The sequence below is a fragment of the Athene noctua genome, chromosome 2, assembly GCF_965140245.1.
Source record: "Athene noctua chromosome 2, bAthNoc1.hap1.1, whole genome shotgun sequence".
NCBI classification, from domain to species: domain Eukaryota; kingdom Metazoa; phylum Chordata; class Aves; order Strigiformes; family Strigidae; genus Athene; species Athene noctua.
In genome coordinates, this window is record NC_134038.1 from 56,473,288 (window position 1) to 56,499,834 (window position 26,547).

General features: G+C 40.9%; 1 protein-coding gene across 5 annotated transcripts in view; it reads left to right on the forward strand.

Annotated features, from left to right (window-relative positions):
- MTCL1 (microtubule crosslinking factor 1) overlaps positions 1–26,547 on the forward strand; it is a 113,333-nt gene that overhangs the window by 4,558 nt on the left and 82,228 nt on the right. For all 5 annotated transcript variants that reach the window (XM_074899195.1, XM_074899198.1, XM_074899199.1 and 2 more), the window contains exons 2-3: positions 7,222–7,446; positions 8,954–9,112. In XM_074899195.1, the coding sequence (XP_074755296.1) occupies positions 7,249–7,446; positions 8,954–9,112 (357 nt within the window). In that variant the 5' untranslated portion in view covers positions 7,222–7,248. The remainder of the gene's footprint in view (positions 1–7,221; positions 7,447–8,953; positions 9,113–26,547) is intronic.

The following is a 26,547-nucleotide window of genomic DNA, read 5'->3' on the forward strand; positions in this document are numbered from 1 at the left end:
GATGTTCATTTTTGTTTTAAATCACAGTGTCATATGAGGTTACATTGTATAGCTCAGCTCCCTTGACACTGTAGATCTTTGAGACCATAGGCTTAAGATGAGCTCATAAGGAGTAATACCACCGTTTCTTTTATTAACCTGCAGGGAGTTATGTATGTCAAAGGGTTTTGCAGAGCAAAAATGATGCGAAGCGATGGGAACAATTTTCTTCCATTTAGCGAGGGTTACTGGGGTTAGCAAAACAAAGCTTGTCCCCCATCTCTGCTTGACATGCTGTCTTTTCCCACCTGGTGACCAGCAGTCCCAAAGAGAATGGAGGCGATAACCCTGCCCAGAAGGATATATAACCCACGTTGCTGGGCTCGGCTGGAGGGATGGCCAGCTGTCGGAGGGAAATGTCACTTTGGGGAAGAATAGCATGGCCACGTGCCTCCTTAGCCCCAGCTGCATCCCTGTGAACCCCTGCACTGCCTGGAGGGGGTTAGCTGTGGGATGTGCCAGGCAACAGTTTCCCTCGGTGGCCCTCAATAGACGACTCGGTGTGGCACCAGCTACATGACTGCTCGAAGGACTTCAACTGCCCCAGCCAAGGAAGTGTGTTGAAACAATACTGGGGCTAATGTTTGAATGAAGCAGAAAAGTTGCCAGATGCTGCTCCCTCTTTCAGATCCTGCAAACTTAAACCAGCCCTGAAGTCAACTGCACACAGTCCTGCAGTTTTTCAGTTCTTGTCTTGTTTCATGCACAAGCTTCAAATAACATTGTATCAGTGCATGACTTGTAATTTGGTTTGAGAGCTAAACAATAGTATCAGGGGCCCAGGGACTTTGGGTTCATTAACAAATTTGCAAGAAGCAAAAATAGTGGTTGTTGCTTTCTTCCCAACCAAAGCCTTTTAGAGCATATTTATTCCTACTGCAGTACTGTTGTAAAGTGATATGGGGGATGTGTTTATTTCTTAGCAGCAGCATCTCCTACATACAGACAGTTGGAAGTATTTAAAATACGAAAACAGATTACGTAAAATTGCAGTTCACGAATCTTAGATTTATCAAGGGCTTTCTAGAACTTCTGGATTTGCCAGCGCAATAGCAACTACCCACTGTAACTTCTGCCCCTCCTCTCTTCCTCACTCTCCCCTCATTTGATTTAATATATATTAAATAGCCTTCTATTTAGAAAATAATACTGGCATAATCTATAAATATGACTTTTGGCTAAATTAATACTTACATTTTTTACATAGGCAATTAAATTTCACCCTTCACTTGTTTGCTTAAATACAGTACAGTTTATTGGATGTATATGTTTTTGTCTTCCTAGTTTGCAGATGTTTCCAAGTTAGTATATACCTTTGGGACATTGATGCGTTCTAATTCAGTGGAGCCTAAAGACCTTCAATCTGCTAATATATGTAACTGTAAATTCATAGTAGAGAATTCGTCATCCATACATCTTTTATGCTATTTTATGCATGTAATTTCTCCCTGAGAATAACTTTCAAAATTCCTTTTCTTTTTTTTTTTTTTACTTGTGGTTGGGCTCCAGTGTTTAGTCTCTATTCACACGCTCAGTTAAGAGCTTTTTCTGTATTAGCCAGTAATTATCAGCTCAGTGAGGGTAGATGAGCAGGCTGACCTCAACTCAGCTGGTGCTGAGGCCCCTACCTCTTTATATGCAGTTTAGGGGTGTTACTGTGGACTGCATTTAGTCTAGTGCCTTGAATGAAACATTCCCATCATGCATGTGTCTTAAAGTTGCCCAGAGGACTCGAGTAATGGAGCACATTTGGTTCACCCTTAGAGCTTAGGTCTCTCTATTTCAGGAGTCTTGTCCTTGTGTGCTTTGTGGACTGAATGAGTGTGCAGTTGGTGGGGATGACTGGAAAACTTACTTTCAAACCTCATTACAGATCTCAGCCAGACTGGCTGGGTAGACACAGTCCATCAGTTGTACAAGTCTTCCTTGTCACTTCAGTAGGAATGACTCATATGAGTATGGGTTGCATAGTGTAATAGCTGCATGGCCTGACTCTCTTTCTCTCTCCTTTTTTTTTTTTTTTTTCCTCCAAGAATCCTAAACAAGGCATATTCCTATAATTTACCCTTAATTATATTTCATTATAAATTAAATCAACAATAAACAAGCATGACATCAGTAAAGGTATTAATGAGATAATGGCTTCTCTCCTGAGAGGCAAGTCTTCAATTTGTACCGTACAGATGTGAAATTACAGCATCAGTATGTATTTGGGCTATGCAGCAATGTAAAGTGCACACAGGCTTTCCCCTTTCAGCCGATTCACCTTGTCTTGGTAGACTGATAGGGAAACAGTGAATCCTAATTCTGTTGATTTTGCACTTAAGTCTAGGGAAATCCTGCAAATGGAACCAGCTATTTAAGTGTGACGGTGTGTTCATATAGCCAGCCCGTGAATTGCAGACAAGTGATCCCTATTAGACCCCAAATAACTAGCCTTAGGAAGTAGTTTAGGCCAAGCAGCTGACACCATAAGCGGTTAGACTCAGGAGCATGAGCAAGTTGGATTTCTACTGCAAATTTGGAAGGAGCTGCCAGTAGAAAGGTGGGGTTTTTTCCACACTTCCATTTGTTCTTTCTGATGACCAGGGTGACATCTGGAAAGAAAAGCATTAGCTTTTTCCTAAACAATTTTCTTTCTTCCAGGAATCTCTGCCTGGTGCTGTTCTTACTGAAGGTAATAACATAATTACCATTAAATTAAAAGGGATCAAGAGGAGGCTCTCAGACCCTACAGGAATGTACAACAAAATGAAGCTTCTTACGCTAGCACTTAACTTCCCAATTTCAATTGCCACTTTGGGATTATGAAGCAGGTCCCCCCTGTTAAAGGAAGGGAGCAGGCTCTCCATTTTTTAGATGCACAAAGAGGGATGGCCGCTTTCTTAGTTGTTCGTTGTAATTACTTTTATAAGCCTATTCTGATCTCTTTCTTCAGTTTTACAATTTTAATGTCCATGGTATGAAAATCAACACCTCTTGAGAGAGAGAGTTTTAATTCTCACTCACAATAACAATAGTAATAAGAACAATACATTTTAATGAAGTCAGGGGTTTGGTTTATCTAGTATTTCCAACTGCCTCACAGCCAAAGCATCTTTTTTTGCAAACTACCGAGTTTGGGATTTTTAAGGTTCTGGCTTTGCTGCATTTACCTTTGGTTTCACTAATGATTGACATGTTTTCCTTCAAAGCGGTACGTTTGACGGTTTAGGAAGTAGGACCATCATAGTTTCAGTTGTAATTTCTGCTTCTCTGGGTCTTTAACTTAGCTTCCTCTGTTTTGTAAGCATGCATGGCTTGAGAAGAGGAGTTGAAGCTGTCCTGGTTTTGTAGGTGTACAGTTCTGATTTAGGAGATGCTAACACAAGGTTTCAGCCTCTACAGCAGAATCACAAGTACTGACCAAGGAGCATAAACTGTTATGAACTGGAAGCATCTATGCACTTGCCACTGATTTTGTGGCCTGTATTTGAGAGCAAGGTTATGTCTTTATTATAACTAGTGAAAGATTATCTCAGCATCTATAACTGTATGCTGTCATACAAAATCTGAACCACATCTCATTTTTCTACAATTTGACGTTTCAGAGGTGACATGCTCCTGCATATATATATATTTTTAATATCTAAAAATAGGACTTCATCTTGCTCCTCAAAAAGATTTAATCTGTCCCATCTGGGTTTTTCCTCCCTGGGCTGGACAGACTATGTAGGTCCAAGCCCCAGGCACTGCAGTAATACAGCAGAAAGCAGGCTGGTGCTGTGTGCAGCCCATACTGTGAGGTTTCTGCTCCTTATATGGTCAAAATTGTTTGTGCCCTCATTGTGTTTGCATGTATGTTGCCATGTTTTAAAGCTCCTCCAAAGGATGCCGTATTCCTAAGTGCAAGGGGTTGGGACACAATGATTTCTATAGGAAAGTTTTAGGAGTAGAAAAAAAGTTAAGCGTGGAAAAGAAGCTCAATTCAGTCAAAAAAAAAAAAAAGTCCGAGAGGAGAACTGTGAGGTTTTAAAGTACAGCTTTCTTGATTGTATCCTAAATTTTATTTTATCTGCAATATTACACTAGAAAAAAGCAAACTCTGTGTTTATAATGAAAACCAGAGGCAAGCATAATAAAAGAATATCACAGACTGGTAAACTCAGAATTGTGCTGTTAAGGGAGATTGCAAAAACTTCATTTTTTCTGGAGGCAAAAGACCAGGCCTATCTCCTGAAATATAGCTCATGCCAGTGCTTGCAGCTCTTTGGGGAACTTCTTTGGTGGGAAGAAAGACATTGGATTCAAGTTTCCAGTGGAGACAGATTGACTCTGAAGCCTGGGAGAGCTCCCATGCCCACTGAGAGGATTTGGGAATATTCAGTTTCAATAGGATGACTGTTTCAGGGATTGGGTTGTTTAAACTTATGTGAGTTTCACTTTCCAAATTTGGTTGTAATAAATGCTTTGAAGTCAAATATTGTGGATTATTTGTCTTTAGAAACCAACCAGATTTACTAATTCCAAAACATGTTGTAGATAAGGAAGACGTTTAGGAGATGAACAATAACATTATAACTGTTCTTTGCAGGCCACTTAACACATGAAAGCCATTGCTTAGTTCTTAAATATATTCTTGGTGATGACAGATGTTTTCCTTTATTGTGGATTTGTGTTTCAAAATTCTCAATTTACAACCAAATTATTAATCTAACATTAGCATTCTGAAGATTATATTAAAAAGTTAATTGAACTTAAATCTCGTTGAAGTAGATTCAGCTCTAGTCTCTAGACAGCCATAAGCAATAGCTCTGGTCCTGTTCATCCCGGAGGACAGGTAAAGACTGTACTTTTGATGTGAGTATCTTAGCCAAAATAGCTAGTTAATAAACTGGTAACACATAAGTGTACTCCTTTTGTTAGGTTCAAAAGCCACTGCTACTCTCTAACCAGTTTCTAAAACCTGACATTTTCTTCTGTATCTCCATCATTACTGGGTAAACTTTTAGTTTACCTCTTGAAAGTGTCTGTAAACATGAAGCATAGTGAAAAAGTGTGTACGTTAAAAAGAAAACCAGGTTTCCTCCCCACTTCACTCAAGCATACATTGCTATGTTTTTCTTTTTAAAATATCGTTTATCAAAACTTCACTGGTGTGTTGATATGGCCAGAGTATTTGGCTGGACCATAAGGAGGAGTAGATAGGTCCTGGACCATGAATTGTTTTGAAAGAATCCTGCTGGGTTTGGTCTGCAGAGCTCATTTGCTTCCTTGCAGGCTGCTGGTTTTGGTTAATTAATGTTTTTGCAACTTCTGAGGGTGTCATTGCTGCAAGGGTAACTTCTGTTACTGTGCTTACACTGTTGCTTTTCAGACAGTGTATGGCGTGAGCATGGTCCAGTTTACTGGAGTGTAACCCTTGAGCTTCTCCATCCATACAAATATCCTACTCCTGCAGCTTTCCCAGCAAGATTATGGGACAGGATGCTGCTACAGCAGAAATCTGAATATATTGAGAATGCATAGTGATCTGATGGGCTTGTGAGAATACTTTTCTGAGCATCTAGGAGAGTGTGGAGAGACCTGGGAGGGCTGTACTGGTGGAGCAAAGCTTCTCTGCTGAGCTCAGAGTGGTCATTTTGGACATAACAAGCCTTGTGCTTCCCCAAAATTTGATTTATGCTGGTTCAACTAACTGAAGTTAAAACATAGCTGTATAAATACTGGAGTTTTTATACATGGATGGGATTTTGGTAGGAGTAACACTATCATTCTAACATAACTATGCTAACGAGGCTAAAGAAGTTCATCACGTCTTCCTTTGGTCGAGACTGTTCTCAGAGACGAGATCTGTCCCTCATTTGTTTTTAAAGCTCTGGTGGAGCAAGATGAATACAGAGAAAAACATGACTGGCCATCCAGTTAGGCCATGGGAAGGAGGAATGGTTGAGATGACTACCGGGGGGGGTGTAGGCAGGTATGTTCATGGAGGGACTGGACAGGGATGGTCCAATATGGGGCAGGGGGGCTTTGTCAAGGGAGCTAACTCCATAGCAGTGTCTTTTCCACGCAATACAAGTGTGAAATACTCGAGCCATCCTTGGTATGTCAAGTGTCATTTAGAGGTCTGAAGTGAGGTGTCAGTGCAGCTAGCCCCAGTGCAAGTTCTCCTTGAATCTTATATAAGCTATGTTTTCCACAGAAAATTTGGTCTTTATAATATCAAATGCAATCTTAAAGAACATATTTAAAAATTAATAGTTCATTTCAAAGATACTCCTTCTGGCTCTTTTTCTTGATCTCCCCCTCTCCCCCAACTTTGTTCAAAGTTAGTAGAGTCATAGTTTTCCTTTGACGCAGTAGTTTAATGGTTTGTACCCCTGTGCTTGGAAGACCTTTATAAGAGTTTTAGCTCTGGAGCTTCAGTCATGCACAGATTAAACAAATGGGAATGATAGAGCTTATCCTGTTCAGCTGTAAATCTTTAAATCTGACTTTAGAGTTTGTGTGCTGCTCATGGTTTAATATGGAATTGGGACAGTTCATGATGCCCAGAAAAGAATGACCAGGTTATTCCCATGGGAACAGGTTTTATTTTGTCCCTATGGTCCTGTTATTGAAATGTGCGTGCACATGACAGAAACCCACTGTCTCCTGCACTCAACCTATCTGTCATTAAGCTTGTGCACAGTGCTAGGCTCAGATGGGACAGCATTTTCATATGGAGCAGTTCAGTATTTGGTGTAAAGATTCATTAAAGTTTTCTAGGGACAATTTAATTTTTAGGAAGTGCTGGTTGTTAAAAAGACACATCACACAGAGATGCTGAGGTACTTGGTTAACTAGGTTTACTGTAGTCAGATAAAGCAAGGAATCATTTCAGATGGTGGCAAAGTCTTAAGCACTTTTATTTTAATTAGAGATGATAAAATGAAGGTGTTACCAGTTTCAGGAGACAGATAAGCATCTGGTCTGTTTTTAATTATACAAGCAATTGTAAGAAATATAACAAGTGTTCATTAATTTAGTTCAGCATAATTAGTCAAGGTTGGGGTAAAACTTCTGTTTCTCCGACTTCTGGAGCTGCATGTTGCAATCTGTATCACTTCATTAATACGGTATCCTAGTGAGCATGTTTCCTATTTTGCTCCCATGGGTGAGATTAGAGGTATGATGGAGCACTGTTTTGGCTTCTCACAGGATGAGTTGGATGAACTTCGGGCTGAAATGGAAGAAATGCGTGACAGCTATTTAGAGGAAGATGTTTACCAGCTGCAGGAGCTCCGTCGAGAGCTGGACCGGGCAAACAAGAATTGCCGCATTCTGCAATATCGTCTCAGGAAAGCAGAACAGAAAAGCTTGAAAGTTGCACAAACAGGCCATGTGGATGGAGAGCTCATTAGGAGCCTGGAACAAGATTTAAAGGTGGGTGAGAGATTCATATTCACAGTGAAAGAGAGTAGACCAGGATTTGGTTCCTTGCAATGGAAGGGAGGGTCACACATGAAACAGGCAATAGTTTTCCAAACGTCAGGACCAATTTCCTCCTTCTGCGGTGGAGAACAAATATACAGCTTATCATCATAAAAAGATGTGTTAGTGAGTAAAAAAACCATGTGCCTAGATTCACAATGAAAGAAATGCAGTCAAGTTACATTTGTGCATTTGAAAGTTTTAAAGGGTTTTGGTTTACTGGTTTTACTGAAACTGTAGCTTTGCAAAACTTATAAACAAAACCTGAAATGCTTTTCCCGATTCATGCCATTTCCTTCCTTTTCTCTTCTTGCTTATGCCAAATAACTGGGAAAAAAAATAGTTAGAGTTGTATTTCTTAGTGCCTAATGAGTTACTCATAACAGGAACAGACTTACAATATTTTAGCAAGGCAGATAGAGAATCAAAATGCTATTCTCACAAAAACACAAATTCTGTAAAAATTATGTTCATACTGAAACAGTTTTAATATTTTTCAGAAATGCTTCCATCAAGGCTAATCTTTGCGTAGGCACATTGCTTATCTAGTTTTACTCATCTTTCTTAATATTACTATTTTGTATCTATGTTTTGAAAACATCTACTGTAGAGAAGGACTGTTTACCACTAGAATCATTAAGCATTTTGTACGTAAAAATGCAAAACATAAAACCTTCTGAAACTGGAATGATTGGTTCCCAGCAGTGGAAGTAAGAGTGACATATCAAATCATCAAATTTTTCAAAATGTCAGACCTAATTTTCTCTTTTATGATAGAAACCAAATTATAACCTTATAATAGAAAAGATACGTTACTCAGTAAAAATCTTGTACACAGATTCAAGTGAAAGAGATACTGGGTTTTTTTAGTTTGTTTGCTTTGGTTTTGCTGACTTACTGTAATTCAGTAACTCATCATTTTGAGTGATGAATCACCTTTCCAAATGTTTTTGGAGTAAATATTTATTCTTGTTAGGCTGGACACAGAAAACCATAGCTAGCATATCTTTCTGCGCTTTAATATCACTCTTGCCTAGTTGTGATTGCTGCTAGAGCAGCAAATTTGGGTGGATGAGACTGCTGCATGAATGACCGATGACTTGTCAACTTTACAACACAATTCCTCATCTTTTGTTTTATTGATGTGATATGCTGGGACTTTGATGTGTGAGTTTGGTATCTGCTTATTTCCTCCTGCCCTTCATGACATTGCCTTAGCATAATGTGGAGAGGGAGCTGGAGAAGGGTAATCAAATGTATTTTCATCTTGGATTTCTTTATTATAAGCGAATATTCATTTTGGTACTTGGAAGGCTTGGAGTCTTTCATCAACAGTCTCGTAATTGAATTAAAAATCTCTTGGCTGTCTAGGGTTGTAATATGCTTCCTGCTGTAGGAGTCATACTGTAGCTGTTGCTCCTCATGGATCGTCTTCATGCGTTTCTGCTCTTCTGACCAGGTAGCCAAAGATGTTTCTGTCAGACTGCACCATGAGCTGGAGAGTGTGGAGGAAAAACGTGTTAAAGCAGAAGATGAAAATGAAATACTTCGGCAGCAAATTATTGAGGTGGAAGTATCCAAGCAGACGCTGCAAAATGAGCTGGACAAGTTAAAAGAGGTAAGCAATAGTCAGAAAAGCTGTACAAAGCAGTGTTGCTGGGTTAGATGGGAAATTTGACATGCAAACATCTTAGACTAACTCTTACATGAAATGCCTACTGATACGGCTTGTACAGTTGCCTAGAAGGTATCCTCACTATTGTGGTATGTCCCAAATGTGTTGGTAATTTAGAAACAATAGAGAGGTAGAGGAGTGATGCTGGGCCTTTTGTCCGGGGCTTCTCACAGGGCTTCGGTCCCATTTTAAACTGGCTCCTCAGAGCCTCTCTTCCTACTGGAGAAAAACTGTCTTTGATTTGATTCCAGCTAACTCTGACTCTCTTTTACACAGACTGGGACTTCCACCTATCTGAGAGTCAAATGAGGTGTGCGTGACTCGTCTCAGAGTCTACTTCAGATAGGCAAGCCGCTGCTTTGGCTGGTGCTCTTCAGTGGTGACAGTGGGAGCCACCAGCATGAGCTAGGCAGTGGGAATGTGGTCTGTAATGTATAAATAACATTGCACTTCAGGCACAGAAACACTGTCTGTTGAGAAAAGGGATCATTTCAATTGGAGCTGACACATAGTCGTACTCGGTGAAGTGATGATCCTTGGAAGCAAATGAGCTGAGGAGCAGGGGACAGTAAAGGAAAGCCAGATACTAAATGTGGCTCTCTGCTGGAGCCCACATCCTGGTCTGTAGTGGTATTTCTGTTCTCTTAACAGTACAGCAGACTGGCAGCTCACAGCCTCTGCTCTGTTTTAAACCAGATTGAGATAGAGCATTTAAACATAATGAGGTGAGGCATTTATCCTCTGAGCCCTGATCAGATTTAGGGAGCTGGTGCAGTTATGTGTTATTTTAATCTTTCAGACAATGTTTGCAAGTCAACTGTCACAAAGCCTGACTCAGTTTTATAAGGACAAGCCCTGTTTAATTTATCTGTGCATTTGGGTTATGAGGACTCCAGTGCAAGAGTTTTGGACCATTTTGTACCTAACAGGACAGGTCATCAGCTAGTGTAAATATGAGCGTTGCTTAGATTACTTAAGAGCCTGACACAAAAGGTAAAATCTGCATGATGTTTTAGTTATTCTTTTTTCTTAATGTTATTTGTGAATGCTGTGTTTAATGGACATAATACCATGTTACAGGGTCTGCAGTCTATATTTCATACAAAAATGTCATTCACAGTACTGAATGTTTGCTTGTTGTTGATTAACACACAGGTCGACTAGATACTGCTTGATTGTCTTTGGGATTAAGCAGTTAGAGAAACTAAATCGTGGATGAGCAGTGAGAAAGAAACTGATCCAGTGGTGCTGGAGCCTCAAGCTAGCGCTAACCAGGCTGAATTTACCCTGCTTCCTAGATTGCTGCAGCCTAGCAGGGGAGGGAAGGGAAGCCTAAGTGTGCTGATACGAGCTCAACTGTCTCCCTGCTGCATTGCAAGTTGAAGTGAATGTACCCTTACTTTGTCCCATAAGAGGCAAAGGCTGGAGGGGATAGAGAAAGGGGGAGATGGTAGGTAGGATGATGGGATGCGTTCATGCTGATCTAGAGGCACAGCAGGGCACAAGATGTAGCATAAGGTGTAGTAGTAGTAACAGAGACAGTCTGGTGTTTCATACGATGAGTGGTGGTTTCTCTGGGAGTCAGAATTTTACAAGGTCACAGTAGGTAAAAAGACAGAGGTTTGTGTCCTCAGTAGGTCACACAAGGACAGATGAGCCAAAAGTTAGAGAAACACAGTGATATCTGTGCCAGATAAGTATGTGTTTGCAACCGTTAACATTGCTGAAAACCTGAAAAAAAAAAAAAAAATCTTGCCTCAAGTTGTGTTCAAATAACTACCAGAAGTCATGCCTCTTTAGGAACATTTAATGCATACAAAGCTCTAAAGGAATGTATTAGATATGCCAGTGGGAAAAATACTGCTTTAGATATCAGGAGAAAAGTGACCCAAAGGCCATGTAGCTTCTTCCCAATCCACCCTCACTATGCGTTTTGTCTCTCTAAAGGCTGACACTTAGAAGGAGTGTCTTTCCTATCCAGTCCTGGAGCATTGCCCAAGACCCAGTTAGACATTATTCGCTCTCTGATATAGCTCAATGTCACCATATGCTCTTTTTCTGTAATATCCTTGACTATGCTCAGCCTTTTTCCTCTATCATTCTCTGATAAAAAGGTTTTCTCACATCCATGTTCATGGTTTATTTCTTAATTCTGTGCTCGCTTCTGCTTTATCCTGCCGTACAATTCTCTTGAGTCCAGTTTCTCGCTGCAGTGGATGGCATATATGTTGATTACTTTTAATGTATTTTGCATGCTGAAATATCTTTAGGAACTGTACACATCTCTGAAAGCACTCTTTCTTCAAAGCCACCTTCATTTTTTATCTTTTGAAGAATTCCTGGCATTTATGGTGTTTAGTGCTGTTTTGTGTTCTTTCACCCCAGTACCTGTTTCAATCTCCTGTGATACTTTAAACAGGATTTTTCTGATGTGAAATACATACAGGCTTGCTCTGTCTAAATTTTTTCTTTCCTTCAAAAAAGCCTTGCGGTTTTAACTGGGAAATTAATTTTTGCCTTCTCCTGACTATGTAATTTCAAATTGTTGTATTAAGTAGATAGGAGATAGGCTTTCCTCTTTTGTCACTAAATAACATTTCTCAGTGTATCAGCTTTGCAAATAATAGAAGCAAAATTACAACAAAGAGGAAGGGTGACAAGTCACCTGCCATGTCCTTCACAGTGCTCTTATCTCCTCTTCTACGGCTGTGTCATAGCTAACGCACTTCCCCCCTGCCCCCCCCCCCCCCCCAAGTCCAGATGCTTCTGGATTCCCATTTCATTACATGCTTTCAGAAGCTTTTGCATAATCTATCAAAACCACATCTAGCCTCTTGTTTTGTTCTGGTATCTGCCAGGCACTCCCCATCATCAAAATATTCTGTTTTTCACTGATGGTTTCAGTAAGGAGCTCTCTCAGATCATCAGTGGCTCACTTAGAGGTTTTTAGGAAAACCTCTTTCCCTTTTATTTTTTCTTTTTCTGTAAGTGTGCTTCATCCCTCCAGACTTTTGCAGCATTTCCTATAGATGATTTTTGAGCTAAGATATGGATTGGTAAGGATTTTTAACCAATACTTGTGGATTTTATCTACTTCAGATGTCTTCCAATTAAACATCATTCTTCTCTTAAAGTCTTCTTCAGCACCCTAGCATTCACTTTGCTTTCTCATGCCACTCTACTTCCTTTTTTTCAGTCCTCTTAGTCAAAAGATAATATGGTGCTTTCCTTTCCCATAATACTTCCTAATTTTTTTCAGATTTTGTTTGTTTATTGCTGTGTAGATTCATCACTCTGCTACTCTTGCCTGAAATACTTCCACTGATTCTTTCAAAGCTACTTCTTTCACCAGCTAATAATGTTTTATCTCTGAATATTTTTTAACTTTACTGACCGTACCAAGTTTTTCTGCTTCAGTCTTTTGTAACTGCTGCAGCATTGTGGTTCATTGAATTTTTTTTCCACAATTACATTCACTTACTTTTTCAGTTTCCCTTTTTCAACTCTTACCTTTTTTTTTTTAACTGTGAACTTTTCAACTGGTTTTAGGCCTCCGTCTGATGCCTTTTTTTGGCATTCTCCATCAGAGCTTCAGAGTTTTCCTACCGCTGTGAACACTTCTTTGTAGCATATCCTTGCAAAACTGGGATATGTCTAAGAACTGTCCCTTCTAGGAACTCGCTAGGATTTTCTGTGACTTACCAGGCTACTTCTTCCTTATTTAGAAGCACAGGCAATGTACCCTCACAGATTCAATAAGTACACGTATCACTACCAATGCTTGCTTGCTTTTTTCTCTTGTTGTCTAGGGTATTAACATCACTATTTGAGTCAACAGGCTGCCAGAAGAGAAAAAAAATTCTCTGTCACTAACAGATTACCTCAGCAACATCCCTGCAACCATCATTTCCCCTTCCTAATATCCTAATTCACCTTATGAGAAATACTGACGTATATTAAGAATTTTACTTGGTCAACCAGCAAGAATTCAGAAAACTCTTTTCAAAGTTTCCTTTCTTTGCACCAATGCAAAACCCTCACTATTTTTCTCCCGAGCATCTAAAAACCAAATCTTTTCTCAAATGCTTGACAACAGCAAGTGGATTTTCTTTGAGATCTGAACATCTTCCACTCAACATCAAACCCATCCCAAACATCATTTCCTTGGAGTCACCAGGGCATTTCTAGGGAATATCTTCCTTATATTTTCTCAGCAAAAAAATTTCATAACTAGATGACCTATCTTTAGTGTAAGTTTGGCAACTATGAAATCGTGCTTGGCAAGTGTTGGGTGCCTTTATGTATAGTGATAATTAATATTCCCCTGCATGTACTGCCTCTCAGAGTAATCCTGTCTATAAACTCTGTACTTGGGGAAGAATAAACCATTTTTACTACCTATTGTAGAAATGCACTGAGATGGCACAGGACCCACTCCCATTCCCTGTGGGGAGAATGAGTCCGTCACTTGTTCGCAGCTGCTATATGTGTATTTTCTTGTGTTCTTTGTCTGGGTTTGGCATTGTGAGCCAGGGAAGAGAAAGAGGCATGGCCATGGCAGCACTGATGCTGCTGGGGAAGGGTGGTCCTGCTGGACTGGACAAAGAGAGGGGAGGATTAGGGATGGGGGTAGCAGCTGCTGAAAGATTTCACGTGAGTGCTATGAAATGGTTTAGCAAGAAATGAATGAGAATTGTGTAACTGTGAAGAAAGGGGCATTTATTGCTTGTGGGACAGCCTTACTGAGCAGGTGACAGTCTCTCTTTATTGTCACTGAAAGCAGAAGGACTGGAGGGGGAGCAACTGGAGGTATTGGTTTCTCTCTTGCAAGGACCTCTGGTGTAGCAGCAACCTCCTCTGTGACACTGAGGTTTTCCTGGCCAGCTTCTAACTTCAGCTGAAATCATTTGTGCTTTGAGCCCTCCAGGTTGTTGGGACCGTTAGAGACGTGAGTGCTGTTCTCCAGGCATGTTCACTTGGGAAATCACTTCAAGTTGATGGAGGATGATGGCTGCAACTCGCGTTCGCTGGTGTTTTTACAAAGAAAGGCAGAGGCAAAATGGGTAGGCAAGAAATACTGTTTCCATTCATTTCCGCATGAGAGGAGAGAAGTGCAAGTCCACTAACCATTAGTACTGTCTCCAACACATCTCTCTAGGACAGAGATCAAGATGAAAACCACTACATACTGTAAATGGGCTTTCCCAGGTTACCTGTGGGCTTTTTACTGCAGTGGCTTCTCTTAAGGTTCTTTCATCCAAGGTTTACTTGCTAATGGGGATGCTGTCATTCCTGAGCTTACCCTCTCCTCCTCCCCTGCAGCACCTGATTTTTGAGGCACAGTTCAGGAACTGCTGTTTTTAACGGTCAAAGTAATTTTTCTGTTAAAATACCTGTTCCTTTTAACAGAGTGAAAAGCTGCATTCAGATACTTATAAAAATGATAGAAATATACAAGACGAGATGAAATATCTTTCAGGCATATTATTTAGAGACAAATTTTGCTCCAAAGTGCATGTGTACTACTCTTTAACATCACTAGAGGTAGAGAGCATTTTACTGATAGAGGAATTTAGCATTATAAACATAATATAGCAAAATTAAATTTGGAGGCTACTTCTTAGACCTGAGCATGACAGTCTGATTTTCATTGCCTTGAGCCTTTTAAGTAGGGCATAATATCTGCAACATGTGTGTAAAGTGTGATTATTTCAATCTGAAATCACTTTTCCCTCTTTTCTCTCTGATATACATCTATAGATACAGTGCAAAGTAATACACAAATGGTGAAGACATTTTGGTGAAAACACACTTGTTTGTCGGAAATATTGCCCATGTTTTTATTAGCTAGGACTTCGTACATGTTTATTAAGGTAGCACATAATGTTCTGCAGTCATTTCTCAAATTAAATTTACTCACTGGGGTGAAGTAAGGCTATACTGTGAACAGTCTTTCATTTTTGTAACATATGACTTTTCTTAGTTATCAGTGAGTTTAAATGATGGGAATTTGCTAAGAAACAGGGGAAAGACTTGTAAGCTATAGATTCAAATAACATTAAAAGGGCTAAGCAAGATCGCCATGTTGACTCAGTAACCCTGCTTAGAAGTTACTGATTGTGACAGTTTATAAATAATGAAGTCAATAAATAATGAAGTCTTGTGCAATAATCATAACTAAAACCATTAACTGCATGAAAGTTTTACCACAGCACCATTTTGTCTCCGATATCTTTTTTTTCATTGTGATAAATAATGAATTGGTACCCAAACCACAGTGAATGATTTATACTCATTATGGCATTTCAGGAGCTGTACAGGTAGTGAAATGGTCTGTTCAGTGTTGGTACCAACAAACAGGGTGGAGGGAAGGTGTGGGAATGGATCTGGCTCAACTCAAAATGTATAGCAGTTATGAAGCAAACTCAGTAACATAATTTATTTTTTCCAAGCAATTTTATTATACATCTTCTAATGCACAGTCCATATTTCTTTTTAGAAATCAAAAAAGTAGATTTAAACAAAAAAAACCCCTGAAATTTTCAAAATGTTTTCTGCCAGTCTCTTATGCTTATAAATATGTCCCCCTCCCCTGAACAATATCTACATCTGAATTTATGATTTACCAAATAAATTGCTGCCAAGCTACAGCTAGCCTTTATTTTCTAAGTATTTGCTATTGATCCACACTTGCCAGCAATCATCTGACACTGCTTCCAAATCCTGTTATAATGTTTGAAGGGAGAGGTTTTGAGAGAAGGTAATAGTGACTCTGCTGATCAGATTCAGAGTTTTGTATCATGCAAAAACCCCTGCTCTTCTGTTACTCAGCCTGAGCAGAGCCTCTCATCCCAGACATGCCTCCTCTAACTCACCCTCTTCGTGGCCTCATTCCCAAATACTTTGGTGGACCTCAACTGGCCTTTGCATATGGAGAAATTAAATTTAAGTGATGGCATTTACAACAGGAACAATGACCTGCCATAGCTGCGTGATTGTCCAGGTACTGGTTAGTTATAAGGAAACCTTCTCTGTAGTAACTGAAATTCCTCTATGCCCTATTTGTTGTGTGTTTTTCTAACTATACAGCAGAAGTCTTTCAGTAACTAAAAGACTGATATTATTTCAATAACAGAGAGTGTCATGGAGATAACCTCCATGAAGCTCAAATTGTGTATTGGTCTCCCCATCCTCCACCCTGTTACCAAAAATAATCCTGCTGTTTGTCACGTGGGCTTCAGCAGTGACAGTGCAAACAAACTGTGGCCTCTGTGACATCTATATAAAACTTTCATGGGAAGAATATGAGCTTATTTTTCATTCATTCCCTTAATCTATCCATAGCATAATTCAAGGTTTTTTTCAGCAAGCCCTTATGAAAATTGATAGCAAAACCTGCAAGTGCTGTTCCGGGGGAGAAAATTAGGGCATGCTCTCCATATTCTAAATCACATTTCCACTGGGGCATAAGTCCTCAATGAAAGTAGTATCCTTTGCTTTCCTTTCCAAGGTGTGGGCAAGACTTTGTTCCAGGGCAAGCAAGTTTGCACAGCATGCTGCTGTTCTGTAAGCAGAAGCTGAGATTTAAAGCTGGACTATCCACAGCTGAGTGTACACTGAAGTTAAATAGGAATATCCCTCATCTTTCCACTGTCCGGTGAAATTCAGATCAGCCACCATCTGGCAACTGTTCATGTGGGAAGTGTCATACGGTGTTTGGGATGGAGATGGGTACCCAGGGCATCGCGGTTTCAGAGTTGTCTCATGTCCTGCCCTCTCTACTTGCCTCCTAGGACTCGGAGGAGCCAGCACAGATCCTAAGTAAATCTGGCCTTGGGCATATCAGGGAGCTCTAGCTGAAGAGGAGAAAGGGTATATAAACCTGTAAAAAAGCACCCATTGTTTGGCACTTAGTGCAAACTTGGTGCTGCCACTCCTGCGAGGCGCAGCTTTCCTGCCGCGCTTTGGCTGGCTCACGGTGAGCAGGCGCCAACTGTTTTCATCTCACATCGCTGGTAATTTCATCCCAGCATCTGGAGCTCTGGGTAGCAGGATGGAAAAGAGGAAGAGACAGTCTGTCAGGGTGAGAAGGGGAGCTTTGTGAGATGCATAGTTTCTTACAAATTTCCCAGATTGCCTGTGATTTTTGTTGTGGTGGTGATGCCTGTAGCAATACGTGTCGCATTGGAGTATTGGCAGTCATGGGAATGGTACTGTCTGGAAATACTTAGGCAGGTGGAAAAAAAGTCAGAGCTATTGATTTTTGTCCTTCTTTGAAAGGGTTAATTGATTATTTCTCTTCTTGAATTAATTATTTACACTTGCTTCTCTAGCTCTATTTTTAAAAGGAGAATGTAACTTATTGCACAGATAACTTATGAATTATTAACATCACACTACTCAAGCTGTCAGAGGATGAATGAGGGGAAAAGATTTGACTGTCTTTGCAAGTTTTGCATTGCTACATGCACTGGGTTTTCCTCCTTGCCTATGCCTGACACTGTGCTGGTAAACCTGGCTCCACCAGCCAAAGCCTTGCTGGCTGTCAGGCAGCCCAGCTTGGTGGTGTGTCATGCATCACCTGGATCCATCAAGAAGTTCTTCGTTCCCCTGGAATGGAAAAATGGAAGTCGGTCAGTGCAAGTAGGTCAGGGAAAGGGTTTAAGTGGCAAAGAGGTGGGATTGAGCAGTTAGGAGTCTTCAAGCAACCTTAAATCAGCACATTTTGCTGCTTTCTGTAAATAACCTGTTTCCTTTGTGCCACAATTGGGAATACTGCCACCTTTCTTGCTCTTTTCACAAACCCAATTCATGCCAAAGTGGTGGCATGTCAGCCCCTTTCTCATCCTCATAGGAATGATCCCCGTGCCCCACAGATCCCCATGGGTTTTGCCAGCGGTTGTATTGCCAAGGAGCTTGCTGCAAGGCTGGCATGTTTCATACACTCAGCCTGCTGGGAAATGCCTGGGAAACAGACAGTTTCTGTTCTGTGGGAGGAGGCACGGCAAAGCCTTCGCTTGGTTTGGGTTTGGGTTTCTGCCTTGATGTGAGAAAACCTGAAGTTTCTTTTAGTACCCATAATGGTGGTTCATTTGATCTAAAAAATATATGCTATCTGCCCCTAATTGGTACATTACTTCTGATTTCTGTAATTACTTTTCTTTTTACTGTATATTTTGATGCAAGATGAAAGCACGAGCCCAAATGAATATAAGCATTGCAAGATATTCTTACACGAATAAAAATTTTAGGTCTTGCTCCAGTAATAGTAGCTGGAGCTGGGGAGGGAAAATTGTGTTGATATTTAGGGATGTCAACATAATGTCTACGTGGGCCGAAGGAGCACAATGATCCATCTGAGATTGCCAGATGTACGTATTAGTCTATTTAAGGCTTCTTTCTTGGGGATCACTCCAAAATAGTTACAGTCCAATCTCTTCTGTGTGCTCTTGCTGCAGTCAGCTGTGTCGAGAGAAACTGGGTCTTGTGTGGAGATTGGTGAAGGCAGCTCTCCTCACTGTCGCTGTGTGCAGAATTCAGGATAAATTCCCATCCCTGAGTTCAGTGGTGTCAAAACGGCAGATTTTGAAGTGATGAAAGAAGGAATAAATGATTAAATGACATGATGAACAGTTTTGAGGCAGTTTTAAATCTGAAAACCTTTTAAGTTGCTTTTCTCTTTAATGTATTTAATATATAAACATTTTTCTATCAAAAAATAAAATAACTAATGAGGGTTGTGTGTTCATCTCCCCTTTCAGTTTTCAAGAGTCTAGTCATTCATAGAATCATAGAATAGTTTGGGTTGGAAGGGACCGTTAAAAGTCATCTAGTCCAACCCCCCTTCAATAAGCAGGGACATCTTCAGCTAGATCAGGTTGCTCAGAGCCCCGTCCAACCTGACCTTGAATGTTTCCAGGGATGGGGCACACACAACTTCTCTGGGCAACCTGTTCCAGTGTTTCACCACCCTCACTGTAAAAAAAATGTATTTCTTTATGTCCAATCTAAATCTACCCTGTTTTAGTTTTAAACCATTACCCATTCTGCATTACCCACCATGTGCACCCAGGTCCATGGACAATGTAATCCCATGAATGGGTTTACCTTTACCTGAGACAGAAATAATCCAGAATGTCTTCCCCATCATATTTTTAATGTGCACTACAGGGACTTTATCCCCATTTACAGTATGTAGAAGGTTTGATTGGGCAGGACCAGCTTGATTGGCAGATCTTCTATTATTGACCAACCAGGTGACTTTTGCTAAATGTGTATCTCAATATTTGAAAGTTCCACCACCCATTGCTCTCCATGTATTTTTTAGCAACCCATTGTACTGCTCAATTTTCCCAGAGGCTGGTGTGTGATAGGGGCAGGCATCTCAGTGCCATGTTCTTTGGCTCAAGTGTCTATGAGATTATTCCAGAATTGAGTCCCATTATCTGACTCGGTTCTTTCTGGGATGCCACACCACCACAAAACTTGCTTTTCAAGGCCCAGAATAGTGCTCCAAGCAGTGGCATGGGGCACAGCATATGTTTCCAACCATTCAGTGATTGCTTCCACCACTGTGACCACATAGTGTTTGCCATGCTGGGTTTGTGGGAGCATGATATAATCAATCTTCCAGGCCTCCCCATATTTATATTTTAACCATCATCCTCCATACCAGACATGCTTGATCATAGCACATGTTTCACATTCATGGATAACCTGGGCAGTAATGTCCATGGTTAAATTGACCCCTTGATCATAAGCCCATCTATATGTTACATCCCTTCCTTGATGACCTGAGGAGTCATGGGCCCAGAAAGCCACAAATTGTTCACCCTTACATTATCAGTCCAGATCCACTTGAGCACATTAATCATGGCAGCTTGATCTACCTGTTGGTTGTTTTGTTGTTCTTCAGTGTCCTGACTTATGGGTACATGAACATCTATGTGACATACTTTCACAACCAGATTCTCTACCCAAGCGGCAATATCTTGCCATAATTCAGCAGCCCAGATGGGTTTACCTTTGTGCTGCCAGTTGCTGTTTCCACTGCTGTGGAAACACCACTCCCACAGGGCATTTGCCACCATCCATGAGTCAGTACAGAGATAAAGCACTGGCCACCTTTCTTGCTCAGCAATATTTAAAGCCAGTTGGATGCCTCTCAACCTCTACAAACTGACTTGATTCACATCCTTCAGTAGCTTCTGTGACTCATCGTTTGGGAGTCCACACATCAGCCTTCCACCTTCAATGTTTTCCTACACAGCAACAGGACCCATCAGTAAGCAGGGCACATCACTTCTTATTATCTGGTAGTTTATTATATGGTGGGGCCTCTTCAGCACACAACATCTCTTCCTCTAGCGACATTCCAAAGTCTTTGCCATCTGGCCAGTTTGTGATCACTTCCAATATTCCTGGTGGTCACATGTGCCAGGCCATCAAATCCACAGAGTCCATTAAACTCAGTTGTCCATTTCTTCTACTGGCTGGAGGCAGAACCCCTCTAGTGCTGAGGACTCCTGATCTGGACTCAGTACTCCAGGTGGGGTGTCACCAGAGCAGAGTAGAAGGGGAGAATCACCTCCTTCAACCTTTTGGCCACGCTTCTTTTTATGCAGCCCAGGATGCAGCTGGCTTTCTGGTCTGCAAGCACACATTGCTGATTCATGTCCAGCTTTTAATCCACCAGTACCCCCAAGTCCTTCTCTGCAGAGCTGCTCTCAACCTCCTCATCTCCCAGCCTGTATTGATGCTGGGGGTTGCCCAGACCTATGTTCAGGACCTTGTACTTGGCCTTGTTGAACCTTATAAGGCTCATATGGGCCCACTTCTTGAGCTTGTCCAGGTCTGTCTGGATGGCATCCCATTCCTCAGATGTGTCAACTGCACCACTCAGCTTGGTTTCCTCTGCAAACTTGCTGAGGTTGCACTCAGTCCCACTGTCTATGTCACTGATGAAGATATTAAACCATCTCAACACAGACCCCTGAGGGACAGCACTCATCACTGATTTCCATCAGGACATTGAGCTGTTGACCACTACACTCTGGATCCAACCAATTCCTCATCCACCAAACAGTCCACTCATCAAATCCATATCTTTCCATTTTAGAGAAGGATGTTGTGGGGGACCATGTCAAAGGCCTTACAGAAGTCCAAATAGATGACATCTGTAGCTCTTCCCTTGCCTACTGATGCAGTCACTCCATCATAGAAGGCCACTAGGTTGGTCAGGCAAGACTTGCCCTTGGTGAAGCCATGCTGGCTGTCTCAAATCACTTCCCTGTCCTCTGTGTGCCTTAGCACAGCTTCTAGGTGGATCTGTTCCATCACCTTCCCAGACACAGAGGTGAGGCTGACAGGTCAGTACTTCCCAGGGTCCTCCTTTTTAAAGGAGTCCTCCTGTTTTTCCATTGCCATGCTCATGTGTCTTTTATGATGACTTTATTAATTTGTTGATTATTCCCAAGCCAGAAGATGTAGTGCATATTGCCACAGGTATCATGAACTGTGGGCAGTTACAGGGGAAGGTTTCCGTGTTAGTCTGGGGAGGGAGTGAAATGTAGGTGCTGCATTACTTACCAGGAGGTGAAATGGTGTAAATAATTTGTGGGAGGGTGGTTACTGTTGTACCTTGACCATTATGCATCAGAATTATAAAAGGGTAGCTCTTAAAATCTCCACTGTTGTGGTCAGCTGTTAGTGTATGTACTGTAGTTTCTGGATTACCTTCACAAGGGAAAGGAAAAATAAAAATAAATTAAGGTTAGTTTCCTAAAAAAAAAAAAAAAAAAAGAAAAACGTTAAGAAAAGAGTTGCAATGCATCTTTGAAATGTCCAGCACACCAGTCCTCCCTTCTGGTGTTCTCCATCTCCTCAGATGGCCAAATGTATCAGCTTTCCTCCCTCTCCTTCTACTGGTCCCTCCTTGATGGGATTCTTGCATGTTTTGTTTTGTCCCTCTCTTCTTCACCTTAGGCTTTTTCTCTGCGTATTGCAGATGTGGATGCTAAGTTGAACCCACAATTCTCCAGTATACACAAACCAGCCCTTGAGGTTAGGGGCAGCTCTGATGGGCAGGACTTCAGGCACACCTCGGGACAGCTGTCTCTAGTGCTGGGAGCTTAGCTGCACTCTTTGAAAAATTACTTTATAGCTGCTGCCAGAAGTTTTTGCTCCCCTAGGTCAGGGCCTCAGGCAAGCACAAAAATCTTTAAACAAAATTTTTTCTGTACTATGACTGGTTCCACCTGCTCTCAATTTCCCTGGAAATACTATGAGACTGTTCTTTTGTTGGGATAATTTGTCACTTCCATTCTGGTCCTGACTGTAATAAGTGCAAAGACCAAACAAAATGAAAAATAATATGTCAGTGAATATTAATGTCAGGGTGGTTTTGGTCCTACAGTGTTGATTTCACTCTTGGGTAAAGTTTTGTGTCTGTTTTGTTTTGAGTGGATAGTCTGTCAGTCCACACAGCCATAGAGGAGACAGTAATTTGGTTAGCACGTATTCAGAGATATCACTTGCTTCTTTTGGCCACAACTGTTGTAAGAGTAACCATATGTAACACTTTGTGTATACTTTGGGGGAAAAAGCACAGAAAATAGAAGTTTCTGTCATTCTTCACAGGAAGATTAGGCATTGGCTATCCTGCAGCTGCCTTTCATTGAACATGGTTTTGTGCTATCGGGTTGTTGGAAACAACAGGTACGTTGCATGAACTGCTCTCATAAGTCAATATGAATAAACACTGTGGAGAACTTCAGCATTGTTGTTTCTTTGCTACAAGATGATCAGGAGAAAATTTGGCAGTAATTTTCTCAGTCTAAGGGAAAAAAAGAGGAGCCTTGTGGGGATGAGCATTGCTGGCATGGATATTTCACACGTGCTTCATGTCTTCATGAATGCTTTCCTTAGAAGCAAGAGCAATAAAAAAAGGCTGTGGATGTGATACCCCACAAATATCCACAGTGCAATGCTCCCTAAGAAGTACAATACTTCTTCAAAGAATCTGTTATTAACAGAAAGATCTCCATAACTTTACTACATGATTTTTCATAGTGAACAGAAACTAAGAGAAAGGAGGGGAAAAGGCCTTTCCATACATTATCTTCAGTTTTCTAAACTAACCAGCACATACTTCTCAGTATATAAAGACTGACAGAGCTTTCCAGGATTCACTGAGACTGGTTACTAATAAAGGCATTTTCACAACTGAACCTGACAGACTGTTAACCTGGTTTTAAATATAAGTGTTGATTGGATGCTGGCACCTTTATTCCAGGTCATCGGCCGACATAGTCAAAGGGGGTGGGAGCACTAATTAGAAAGCAAAGGTTGTCATTCTCATCATATTGCAATCTGGTCTTTAAAATTGAAGTCATCTTTTCATCCCTTTCCTGGTGTGTAACAGATTTGGTTCTTCACTTGGTCACTCTAGCTCTTGCTTTGAGGTCCTGAGTTGATTCTAACTTGCTAGAGTTACTAGAGTTGTCCTCTAGCTCAGAGAGGAGAAAGGGGAGAATATGAGATTTCCGCTTAGGCACTCAGGAGAGGAAATAGTTCAGATAAATCACCCACCACCAGAGGCTCATTTTACTCCTGTCTCAGAAGTGGGAACTGCTGGGCGAGGAGGATGTCGCAGTAACTGCTTGGAGACTTGTGATGGGGGATGAGGAATAGAAAACCTTGGAATACTTCTGATTTAGCTGTAATTTTCTTTTCAGAGGCTTCTTGTGTTGCAACTGCTTGTAGCTGATTATCCATAATCAAGATATTTCAAACAAAGCCATTAACAGTAATATTTCTACTCTCCCTCTGAAATTCTTCATAAAGGTTTAAAATCTTAAACCAGATTGGCAGGTTGACATTCACAAGAATTGTTTTTACCATGTAAGACTGCTAGCATAAAAGAGACTAGGCATCATTAAGGATTTATGGAGTTTCTATTTTCTCCGTTAAAGTACCAGCTATTATTTTCAAATGAAAGATTTACCATAATGAAATCATTAGTGACTATGCATTTAGGTGGGGGGTTTTTTTGACAGCACTCTTAGCTATTATAGCCGGGCAGTCAGACTCTGCCTCTATAGCATGCATAACAGTGACAACTTATCTTTTCCTCTTTGATAGGAGATGGACAATTTGACTAGAAGCAAGCAGATGTCAGAATGATCATAGCTACCTGCAGTTCTTTTTTTTAAGCTCATGGTGTAGTAGCTCTTTGACTTTTTACTTCATTTTCTTTCTTTAACTGCAGACCTAGTTTTTTTCATGACTGAGTGTGCATTACAAAGGCAGCCTTGGGGAGTGATGTGATGAAGAAACACAAAGTGAAATATCACATAACTGCCCAAGCAGGGAAAAATCAGTCCATGTTAAGCTTTTTAGGACTTCAGCATTCAGTTCATGGGAATTTGAAATATGGGAGAAACTGATGACAGTACTTATATATTTACAAGGGACTGGGGGTAGGGAAATTGGATCCCTGGAGGTGTCAAAGGTCTGATTGCTGTCTGCAGTTTTTAAAGAGAAGCTGGCTATGCGGTGAGGACAAGTCAACCCTTCCCAGGTAACAGTGACAATCTCTGGAGGCAGACTGCCCAACAAAGTTTTTTTTCTGTCTCAAACCAATTATTATTCTTACAGACCTAATGAATCCTTCAGACTAATACATATGCATCAAAGCACCCATTATTTTGGTTTGACATTCAATAGCAAACATGTGTGTGAAATTTGATAAGGTAATTTGACCACAGCCAAATAAAATATTAAGGTCTCAGTATCTTGGAATTATGGATATTCTCAACAGTTGGCTTTAAAAACCTCTGATTGGTGTCTTCTGGTGGAGTGCCTATTCCTATCCACACTGTGTGGGATCCAGCAACTATGCAGTCCCTTTTCCCCACCTGCAATACCGTTTTGTTAACTCCAGACTGTCAATTCAGCATTTCAGCAACAGGTAACGAACTAAAAGCTGGACTAGGTGAGGTTGAGCATGCTACTCTAAAAGGGTATTTCTGTTCTTGAAAATTATATGTAAAGCAGCATCTGGGGTTCACTGTTTGATCAAGCAGACCTTCAAAGTAAATGTTTTTAGTGTACTTTTTGATTACCAGTCCTGAAATCTCAGCATGGGATAAGGTTTGTTCATAAACAACAGTAGAAAACCTTCTGCTGAACAGACTGTATTCTTTGGCACAGATTGTTCTCTGCTACGATCAGCAGAGGTGGCCTCTTCTTACAATGACACATCTGAGGGCACCAGCCAACCCACCAGCTTCTGCCTTCCATAGCGGATGCTAATTCATTTGTCTGCCAGGAGGAATGGAAGAGAATATATTTCCTTTCCTTTCTTTGCTGAGCATCAGGGAGAACTACAGGTACAAATGTTCCTCTCGCAGAACAGTCACCCAGTCTGCCGTGTGACCAGCGCCTGGGGCAGCTGCACGGTGCTTACCTGTTTACAGATGTATCAGCTGCAGGTTGCTGCCTCTCTTCTGCTGCCTGCTTCTGCTCTTTAGTGGGTTTGGAGCATTTACTATAAGAAGGGTGAAAATTTACCTGTGACAGTGAAAGTATGTCTTAATTCTCCAAAGATTTAATAGCTTTCTGGGATTGTACATGTCCTCTGTATTTTGCCTCACAATTGTCTGCAGAGTTTTCGTGGAAGGGAACGAGGAAGGGGAAGATGATTATAATGCCCAGATTTTTAGAATCTGATGGTACGAAGAGTGAGATTGTGGAAACAGAACAGTTCTTTCAGATATAAAACATGATAAATTGCATCAGCATAATGATGCTCAGTAGAAGCAAGTGAGTAGCAGAAAAGGAATGTAATTTCAATTATGCCATAAATTCACTTTTAACTGGCACAGACAGCTATCAGAGAGCAGACGTATTTCCTTCCCAACCTTAATGAAATACAAGCATTCTGGTTTAAATTTGCAGTTGGCATTTCTTCTTTGGTGCAGCAGAGGTTGGAAGATACCTTCCCTTTTTTTTTTGGTATAAAGTGTATTTGCCTAGAAGCATTAATCTGTTTGTATTACTCACTCCCTGCTTTTTTACAATGTGAATTTCCTGTGATGATCTCATGATGTTTACAGCATTCCTTGCAATGGCATAAACAGAGACTGATGCCTTGTTTTCATATTTGGGTGTGGTAGGGAATAGCCACATGCAAAGTAGTGCTCAGCCATATCCAGGGAGCCCTATCTAACATCAGCTTGAAAGTTGTTTCAGGCTCGAGGTAGATCCTCTGCTAATGCCGTCGAGCTTGAGGACTGTCTCCACTGAGTTCCAGGGGGATTCCCCAGTAGTGGGAAAAGACAAATTAGTAAAGAAGCAAGAGCATATTGAAAATAAAT